The following is a 10,857-nucleotide window of genomic DNA, read 5'->3' as shown; positions in this document are numbered from 1 at the left end:
TTTATTTTTTTCAGTGCAACACAAATATACAATAGTGAAAATAAAGTTTAAAAAATAAAATAATTTACCATTTTAAAGCTAAAGAGTAAAGACTAAAGGAGGATTTTTAAAATATAAGAACTAAAATAACCAACTTATATATACAATATCCATGATTAATTTAAGAGCTTATTAGCTCCTCATAAATCTTTGCGTGAGCGCTTTAATTCCTAACCGTTAATGTTGCTATTGGTCGCGAGGCCAAACATAGAATTGTGTACCGTTTAATTTAAATAAATGTTTCTTGTACTTGCACATTATTCATTTATTTATTGTTTAAAGGAAAAAGATTTATAGTATTTCATTTATAATAAAAAATTTGAAATAAAAAAACATAGTGACTAACATAGGATCTTGATGTCCTTGCAAATGAATAATACAATTAGCTTGTGTCCGAATAAAATGAACACAATGTTTTGAGATTAATGAAGCATTTCTCTGCAACTAAACAAAATGGAAATAGGACTATGGTTGTACATTAGTTTTATATAACATGTTATATAAAAAGAAAAGAGATAAAAAGAATAAGAATTAATGTGTGATAAAATAGATTATATGATAAAGAGTTTTTTTTTATAAAAAAAATGTTGTATAGATAGATATATATAGGTTAAAAAAAATTATAACACAAATGATTGTTATTTCAAAAATTAATTTCTAGATGGATAAAAAATATGTAAACAAGTAAAACCTTGGCATGGAAAATCCAAAATATGATCCAATAATTCTTGAATGATATGATTACATGGTAGGATTACAATGGAATAAGATTTAAAAAAAAAATCTAGTATCTTTGATAAAGGAGGAGAGAGAGGGGGTAGAAAAGAGGGTCGGGAGCTCACGTAAGGTCTCTCAGGTTAGTTTCCATCCCTATTTTAAAATGGAAAGTTATTTTAAACTCTTGGATTATATTAATTTTTAAATGGGTAAATAGTTATTTTCGTCTCAAAATGTGTAGAGGATTGATAAATTCATTCTCAAAAGATAAAAATTTAAATTTGAGTCCCCAAAAATAAAAAAAATACGAAAAATATGAATCCTGCACCTACCAATATGAATCCTACACCTCCAAAAAAGTCTTAATCGTAAACCCTAACACCTCCTCTCCTTCTTCCCTATGCCGCCCAAGCACCCAACGACATCCTCATCCAAGTCGGAGGCTTAAATGACAACAAAAAGAAAGTCCGCACCTTCTCCCCCTACCCACCATCACCACCACTTGCTATTGACTTGAATTCCCCTCCTCCACCTTCTCTGCCCGTCATTGGTACTCCACCAACCACCTCTTCCCAGATGGCCACCAAATCACCATCGATGGTCGAAGACAATTCAACCAAGAATTCTTCCCCAAAACCCACACCATTGCTGAAAACGCTTACTCTCTTCCCTTTCTTGTTCAAACCAACGACCTTCACTAAGAAACAACTTCTTCATGTTTGCTGACAACAGAGTCATTCTTTTCAACTACACCAAAAATACCGTCATTCAAACATTTCCTATCGTTCCACGTGGTGACCCCGAGTTGTTGCAAGAAGGTGGTGCACGGTGGCACAGAGGTGCACACACGACACACGATAGCATGACGGCTTGGCAATATAGGTTCTAGTTTGAAGAAGGAAAGGGGATTCCTGTCATCTATTTTGGAATAGCTATTCTAGAATACAAAAATTATATTTTAGAATTGTTATTCCAAAAATATATCCTATTATGGAATAATCGTTTCGGAATACAACACTCTTCTCAAATAGCTATTATGTAACAATTTTTCATATTCTGGAATAGAATAAACACTTCAAAAACTTACTCCAGCATAAGTATTTTGTAATACGAAAAATTATACTCTAAAATAGTTATTTCAGAAGATTATTCTATTTTGGAATAGTGGTTTTAAATGAGGTAGCTGTTAAAGGAATATTTTTATTCACTGAAGTCCTTTGGGAGATAGAGGATAGAAATGTCGTACCAAAATTATGAAAGCAACTATAAGAGCCCACATTCCAAGCCCAATATACTTTAGGCGAAGATATTGACCCACTAGAAACAGAGTTAACGCACTCAAAAGCGTAGATCAAGATGATGTTGATGGCCAACATTAGCGAGTCTTTCACCAACGTGGGGAAGAACCAAGAGCCCGTGTTACACAAAACATGTAAGAAAAAGGTAAAAACTAAAAAGTAAATGAAATTCAATTTACATGTCATATTTCACTGGTTTCACATGATTTTGCACTCCTACCCTAATACTATTGTGTGAGGGAAACCCAGGGGTCCGTCCTAGGATTTCATGGGTCTGTGGCAAAACAATAAATAAGATCCTATATATAAAGATTTCAAAATATCAATATAAATTATATAAAAATAATAATTCCATTAAAACTTAAATGTTTTATAATTAAACGACTAACACAGTTTTAACAAATTTAAATAAGATTAATTATATTTTTCATTTTATTTTCTTCTGTCGTTTGTTATTCACAACATATCATTGTCCCATTAAACTTACATGAATTTTTTATGTTTATTAATATACTTCTAATTTTAATTAGTACAAGTATTTTAGTCCGTGCGGAGATAAATGGTAATTTTTAAATAATTATTATTATTAAAAGTAGTAATAAATATTCTTAAAAATATCCATGATAAATAATTATTTTAACATATATATAAATTTATTTTAGATTTATAATAAATAATTTAAATTGTGATATAATGTAATTTTTAAATTGAAACGAATGGGTAATTTAAAAAACTTAATTTTATATATATATATATATATATATATATATATATATATATATATATATATATATATATATAACCCCGGTGAGAGAAGCAAAAAATTATTTCCATTTGTTTTTTTTTTTTATCAGAAAAGAAGTCTCACATAACATAAACTTTTATGTAGTTTATCTTCTTCCAAAGTTTTCTCGATAAGTCTCTTCCGAGCCAAATGGGGATATTAGTACTCCAATATTGTAACAAGTATTTCGTCTATTTTAAGTGGTCATTTCTATAACTTTTTAATTTATTATAATTTGATTAAGAAAAATATTTATATTATAAAATAGTACAAATTAACTGTGAAGGAATAACAACAAACGCTCTTCAAATTGGGAATAAAATTTGGTCGGTGTTGTCCCTTTTTAACGGGCTATTTTCGTGCTTCCGTGTTCAACGAAGCGTAAACAACTGAACTTCTACAAAACAAGAAGACTTTGCCAGCCAGGAATTCAATGGAATTAGATTATTGATCTATTAATTGCTACATCAATTTTCGTGCATTGTAGTAAAATGAAAAAAAAAACCAACACGTACCAACAGATCGAAACAATTACTCCTAGGGGTACCATAAATTTACAAGACATTACATTTAAAGTTTTATTTTGTTACAACTAAAACTCCTTTTTTTAGCACATACTTATTACAATTTTTCATCAATAATCTTGAATGCAAAAGACATGTGACGTAAAAGTCACTTGCTCTCATTTAGGGATGAAAATAGATGTACGGCTTATATCTTAGCTTGCTTCAAAACCAAGTCACAGATGCTTATTTGCTAAATAAATTAGACTAAAGATTCTTTAAAAATTTATAGTTAAAACAACTAAACCTGAAAGTGAAACCATTAAAAAAAATCTTTTAGACTTAACAAATAAGTCTATTTAAATAAATATAAATATTAAAAGGATAATACTATTATTTTTTTTATTATTATATTCAATTTTTATACAATACTATGAGTGGAGAGGTAACAAAAGGTGTTGATATTATAATTACATATTATTTAGTAAGACAATGTTTGATTGTAATAAAAAAATTGCTGACAATTTAATATGTATTTACAATAAAAGCTTTATAAAAAAAATAATCCTTCACATCAAGAAACACATCTGTAATTTTACTTACAATATGTCAGTAACCTTGATAGGAAAAAAAATCTCCTAGAGCAACTCATATATATATATAAATCACTTAAAAATTAAAAGGTCTATGTTAGCAACTTGCATCTTTTTGTTTTGGACAAAAAACCATTCATTTTTATATTTCAACTGATGTCAATTAAAGGATACTTATGTAAATTTAATTTATTTTATGAACCCTTCTTTCTCTCTCTCATGTTGTTTGCTCTTTCTCGCACGGCCACGTCCGAATATAATGCACCAGCGTTCATGCACCTCCAACACCCCATTAAAGTCAATATATCTTTCATGCCATCGGAAAGCATGGTTCTCAGGTTCAAATCAAATGGGAAATTGATTAATCTTGAGATATAAATCGTAATCTATTGATCAGATAATTGAGTCGGACCATTTACAGCACCTCTATTTGCGGATTTTATGACCTATGTTCCAAATCTCTGCCTTTTGCATATATGAAACTGAAAATTGTTTTGAGGACTATTAGTTGTTAATCACACACAGACATACACAACTCCTATATATATGATGTAATTAATATTTTTTATTTTCTTTAGAAAATTTAAAGCCTATTAATTTCAATTGATGATATAAAAATATTATTTTATATCCTTATAGTAAGTAAAAATTAAAATTGTATGATATATATATATATATATATACAAATATTATTTTACTAAATTTTCTTAATAAGAAATTGATTTACGATGATATGTAGTCTAAATTTAAGATTAAATATAAGATTAATAATACGATAATAGAAAATTTTATCGTAGCTAGGTAAAAACTTAATTATTTGGTCCATATAAAATACAAGATAATATAATAATATTATTTAATTTATTATATGGTGTAGATCAAATAGTAAATAAAATTAAAGTTTATATTATTTTTATTTTATTATGTTTTTATATTTTTAAGTTATCCTATCATTTCATAATCATAAAAAGAATTTTGATCATACCTTGAATCAGATATGAACGGAGAAGAATTAGACAAGAGACAGAAATCAGATGGAACTTAGAAGGGACTTGTGGTCAGTTTGTTGAGGAAAATTAATAAATGAACATTACTTGATGTTTTGTCCTTGGATAGGTCGAGCATGAGATGTGCTCTTCTGTCACATCTTTTCATAAATAAACTTCCATAAAAAGGAAACGTGAAAAGGGTTAGAAATGAGTTGACAAGTTAATTCAATTTAGTTTGACTTAATTTGTTAATATTTTAGTTTAGTTTGAAATTCAATTTGAGTTAAATGAGTTTTTCTTTTTACTTGATTCGGTTCAAGTTTTTGAACAATTCATCTCAATTTATTAACTAAATCATATAAATTAAGAATTAAAATTTCAAATCCTATATATTTTAAATTTATTAGTAAATTTTTGACAAAATGATTGTTTAATTTTTTAAGAAGATAAGAATCTTTGTAGGACCATAAGTTATGATAATAAAAAATATAATTACAATCAAAGTCTACATAAATAAAAGTTATCTCACCTTACATATATAAAATAATAGAAAATTTAATGAATTATATATATATATATATATATCAATTGATGAATCAAACGAGTCGAATTATACACAATCTCATATTCTATTCATTTATTTAACTAATTTAATTTTAAGTTTAAATTTAACACATTTGATTCATGAACTAACTTCAATGAATCAATATTTATCAATCAAATTTTGAACTATTACTTGCTCTTGTTAGGCTATAAAATAGATATAAGGCTTATAACTTAGCTTTTGTATCAAAATTAACCTATTCAAAGAGATTTTTGTAACCTAACTTAACAAATAACAAGTGATTCTATACAAAATGTTTTTAAATAAGTTCATCAATTTTAAGTCATGATTAGCCTGGTTTGATATAAGGTTAAAAGTGTTTTTTAGAGTTTCTTTATGGAAAAAATTCTATATTTTTAAAAGTAGCTTTGAAAAGCACGACTTGTATCTCCAAAACTTTTTAAAAGTTCTTTTGGCATATTTAATTTGAAGCAGCCAGGTCCTAGACCAAAAAGATCAATTAATCAAAACAAAAAACACACGAAGTACCACAAGTCCACAACACATCTTATTTTGAGAAAATACTCCAAACTCCAAAGCCAACCAAATCAGTGCCCACACGGCTTATTCACCACAGCCATTTGAAACAAGGTCCAAAAACCAAGACAACCTAGGAAATTAAACAAACAAACAAAAACGAACGTACCGATTAAGAAGACAAACAAAAACTACACATGATCAACCAGCTAGTTACAAAGCTCACGCGCTATTCCAACCCTATTGTTAACTGTATCAAACAAAACCCTAAGGTTTTGTTGCTGAAAGTTGGTTAGCGCCGAGTTCACGTTATTCGGCGCTGCAGCCATCGCCAAGCACGCCATGCCGCCGTAGGCGGTGTGTATGAGGGTGTTCTCATAGGGCAAATTCTCGTAGGTCTTCACAAAGCACGTGTCGAATCCCCCTCTGATGAAGAACGGTCCCTTCACTTGGTATCTAAACTCATCCCTTATTGCATTGTAAACCGGTCCCACGAACCGCGTTATGACCGTACCGGAATCTATGATGGTTCCGGATCCCTTATTCGGGTCGAATGCGAGATAGTCGGTTGGTAATGATACCCTAACCCGGCCCACGTTGATGCCGGTGAGGTTCACGTAGTAGAGAGAGGGCCGTCGCGGGTTTCGGAGGAGCGGGGTGGTTCGGATTCTTCTGGGCTGGCCCGTGGGCCCGAGTTTTAAGGACCCGGAAAAGTAGGAGGACTGGAAACTGGGGAGGCAGTAAGAGAAAATTAATGCCGGAGTAGAGTCAGGAGGATTGGGAAGGGAGTGACAAGGGCCCTTGGCCCAAGCCCAATAGGCCTGGGCTTGGGCCGGGAGGGTCCAGCCGGAGGCGGAGTTGACGCACCTGAAGGCGTAGCTTGGGAGGGTGTCAATGCCCAATCTGAGAGAGTCTTGCACGAGCGTGGCGGAGAATGTGGAGCCTGCGTTATGCACAAGATACGTAAGGAGAAGGAACAAAACTAGAAAGTAATTAAACAACACACCTTTTTAGTTTCTAAAACTCATACTCTGCTTGCTTCATAAAATTTTGGTTTTGAAATTACTCTCCGATTCTTACTTATTACGTAATGAAACTAATATAAATTGGAACATATGATAAGGAGTGTATTATATTCTTATTAACAATTAATCTAAAAATATGTTGATAGTATTAAATATAATGTAGTTGTAGGTTGGTATAAGTGATCAATGATTTAATGTTAACTCTTATCCTCTAGATCTCCTCCCCGTTGATGTTAGTTTGACTGTTTCCAACTCTACTAGTTTAATTTAATTCTTCTAAAAAAGGAACTAGTTTAGTTACTATAGCCAAGTAAGACTACTTGTTGTTTAAATATAGTGTTTAGACTAATAGTTTCAACATGTCATTATTATCTTATCAAAATAGTATTGAGAATGTCTCTTTGTTTTTACAATTTTTATCACTAAAAAGGTATTAAATACTTTTATATTTTTATAGATTTTTTTTTACAACGTATACTGTTTTTATTTTACTATCTTTGTTTTTAAAATAGTAAGCTGCAATGATTGATGGCTTTGATACAATTGCAGTACCCCACATGCTCATTGAGCCTTTCTGTGCATCAACTGTGTTTCAGATCACGTGAGTTGATTTTATAATTTCGATCATCACGAAATTCTTGATGTGCTATTGATGTTGAGTTATTGGTGCTTCGAATAAACTAAGGTCATTAGTCATTACTTAAGTCAATATTGGGGTTTCATTACCCTTAAGCTATATAAGTCATGTACTGTTTGTTAATATATACATGACACGGGGAAGAAATTCTGCATTGCTTAAGGAAATGTTCAACATAATTGAGTATGTATATCTTAATTTTGAAAACCTAGTTTCAGGAAATTCGGAAAAAGTTAAATAAACCAAATAATAAAATATACCAGTTCTTATTTTTACCCTTAACTTGATAAATTTTACTTCTAATTTCATACTTATTCAATCTTGCAAATTTTATCATTCATTTATCATTTGTCGGCTAATTGACTAATAGAGAGTTGACATGACATATTAATATAATTGTATTTTTTATCGCAATTTTTTAATAAATTTTATTTTTAATTTTTAATTTTTTGTGAATTTTACATCTAACTTTTGGGGACAACTAATGAACAAACGTTAGAAGGTGAAATTTTTAATTTTTTGTAAAGTTGAGATAAAATCCGTTAAATTAATTTTTGTTATAGGTAAAGTTCACTAAAAACAAAAATTGGAGATAGAAAGTTACAATTAAGCTTTTTCTTTCATCAATCCACTTAAAAAACAGTACACAAGTGAAGAAATGTATTAAATTTCCTTGGCTATATTAAATTATTTTTACTAATATGGCTACTATTATTTCTCTCTCATTTATAACAAGTCTGTAAAATATTTAACAATTAGATAGAGGTACCGACATAGTTGAAAATATAGTAATTAATATTGATTTAGGTTTTTAAAAAGGATATTAATTAAAAAAAAAGAATTCTTCCAATTATTTTCTACATCTTGGTAAATGACTGTTAAATTTTAAGACTAAAGGTGGCTATTTTTCTTCCTTACCATTTGGTCAAATGCCGGTCAATGTGCTTATTGCTAGTATTATGTGGTTGTTTTGCTGTATCTGATTTTTTGTTAACTCTTGTGGATATTGAGCATCTTGCTATTGAAAATCTCATCCTTCTTTGGATAATATTTTCAGGAAAAGCACACATGCTATCAAGGAGTTTTGGGTGCAATGTCTCTCAAGTGTAGAGTTACCTTGTTCAATTTGTGGCATTGTTCTCACCATGAGACACATCTGCCTAATTTTCTTTTATCTGCTGCTCGCTCTCTTTTCCAGCACGTAAAATTAATGTTTTCCTTCTATTACTCAGTCATTCATGTCTTGTAATTTTATCTTAAATTGTTAAACTGATTCATGCTTAATTATGGCATGCTTAAATGCAGATTATTTACGCACATAGAAAATCTTTTGATCCGAAGCAATTGGCTCAAATTAAATCTATTTTTTCTTCTTTTGAGAAGAAAGTACTTATGGTATGTCTATATATACTTAATTTCTTTACGCAACACACATCTGCAGGTCCTAATTTCTTTAGCTTCTCTACTCTCCTTGGAAGTTCTCGTGACCTTATTTTCTCTCTTCTTTTTCATTGGGACTAAGAGGTTTAATTATAATTAAACTTCTTGTTAAGGATTAGAATACATTAATTTATAGTTGTGTGTTTGCATTGATAAATTTAATATGTATAAACTTATTTTATTTGTGTGTATCCTCGCTAGCAGTAACTCTCCCCCTAACAAACACATGTCTAACTTTCTTGTCTTCCTTTCAAGATTGGGCTCACTGCAAAATTTCCTTGGCATGACATCTTCTTGTCTTTTTAGTAGGGCATATGCATTTGTGTTTCTTCCGAAATCCATTAAAGATATTTAGGTACAAAAAACTATCAAGCACTCTTTCTGTTATTAGCAACATTTCTCATTTTACAAACATGACTGGCAGCATTATTTGCCATTTCTCTCATCATATAATGTTCTAGCTCATTTCTATTCTTGGGATAGGATACACCTAGGAATACCACTAGCTTGTAATAGGTTCACTGTTTCTCACTCCATTTTTATCAATGACAGGACTTCATAGTTTTTTCACAACTTTTTTTTATCACAAAAAAAAAATTGTATTAATGGGAGGTACGTACAAGGATATCCCAACCATTCTACAATCATCCAAAGTTCTATAGCTTCTTAGGAGACAATCCAACTGGATCAAGGATATATTGTATTTACATGTTATAATTCTCAGATAAGTACAAAATAACCAAGACTACCTACAAGTCTATATATACTTAATTTCTTTACGCAACACACACACTGTTAGATATTAATTAGAAAAATAATAATAACAAGTTTTATGAGCCTTAAATTGTGGAAGATGAAAGTTGTAAGCTTGTAAGTTACAAAGTCTTGAATAAGCAATTATGTGAGCATTTAGTATTCTTGAATAAGCAAATTATGTGAGTTGTCACTCTATTTTAGTATAAATAGGAGATCATACTCTTGTATTTTGTGTGCCAAATGAAATAAAATCTTCTTCTTCTTCCAACAAAGTGGTATCAGAGCTTGAGTTCTAGAGTGTTGAGAGAGAAACACTTTGTGAGTTGAGAGATGGCAGGCAATGGCTTGAGTATGTTTCAATTCCCTCGTCTTACCAAAGAGAATTATGATAATTGGTGTCGTCGCATGAAAGCCTTGTTAGGTTCTCAAGATGCATGGGAGATTGTAGAAAAAGGTTATACCCAACCTCAAAATGAGGCTATTTTGTCACCAAATGAGAAGGAGACTTTGTTGAAGTCGAAGAAGAAGGATCAACAAGCACTTACTTTCATTCATCAAGGTTTGGATGAAGCTATGTTCGAGTTGGTGTCAAATGCAACCACATCCAAAGAAGCATGGGAGATTTTGAAAACCTCCCTTGAAGGTGTTGATAAGGTAAAAAAGGTGCGCCTACAAACTCTACGTAGAGAGTTTGAATCATTGCATATAAAGGAATCTGAATCTATCTCAGATTTTGGCAACAAGGTGTTGGCTATTGTGAACCAAATGAAGCGTTATGGAGAAAATATGGAAGATGTTCGTGTGGTGGAAAAGATCCTTCGCTCCTTAATCGCTAAATTTGATTTTGTGGTTTGTGCTATTGAAGAGTCTAAGGATTTAGACTCAATGACCGTAGATCAATTGATGGGTTCTCTTCAAGCCTATGAAGAAAGGTTCAATAGAAGACATGATGAGCCATTGGAGCAAGTCCTCAAAGCCAAAGCTTCTTTGAAAGA

General features: G+C 30.7%; 1 protein-coding gene across 1 annotated transcript; it reads right to left on the bottom strand.

Annotated features, from left to right (window-relative positions):
- Positions 1-5,971: 5,971 nt before the first annotated feature.
- On the bottom strand, positions 5,972-8,801 carry LOC114384151 (aspartyl protease AED3-like). Its single transcript, XM_028343812.1, has 2 exons — positions 8,783-8,801; positions 5,972-7,010 (listed from the first exon to the last, which is right to left on the bottom strand). Exons 1-2 carry the CDS (start codon positions 8,799-8,801, stop codon positions 6,214-6,216), a joined length of 816 nt encoding a protein of 271 aa, XP_028199613.1. The 3' UTR covers positions 5,972-6,213.
- Positions 8,802-10,857: the final 2,056 nt, after the last annotated feature.

The sequence above is a fragment of the Glycine soja genome, chromosome 14, assembly GCF_004193775.1.
Source record: "Glycine soja cultivar W05 chromosome 14, ASM419377v2, whole genome shotgun sequence".
Classification (NCBI taxonomy): domain Eukaryota; kingdom Viridiplantae; phylum Streptophyta; class Magnoliopsida; order Fabales; family Fabaceae; genus Glycine; species Glycine soja.
This window is presented reverse-complemented; position numbering and strand designations above follow the sequence as displayed.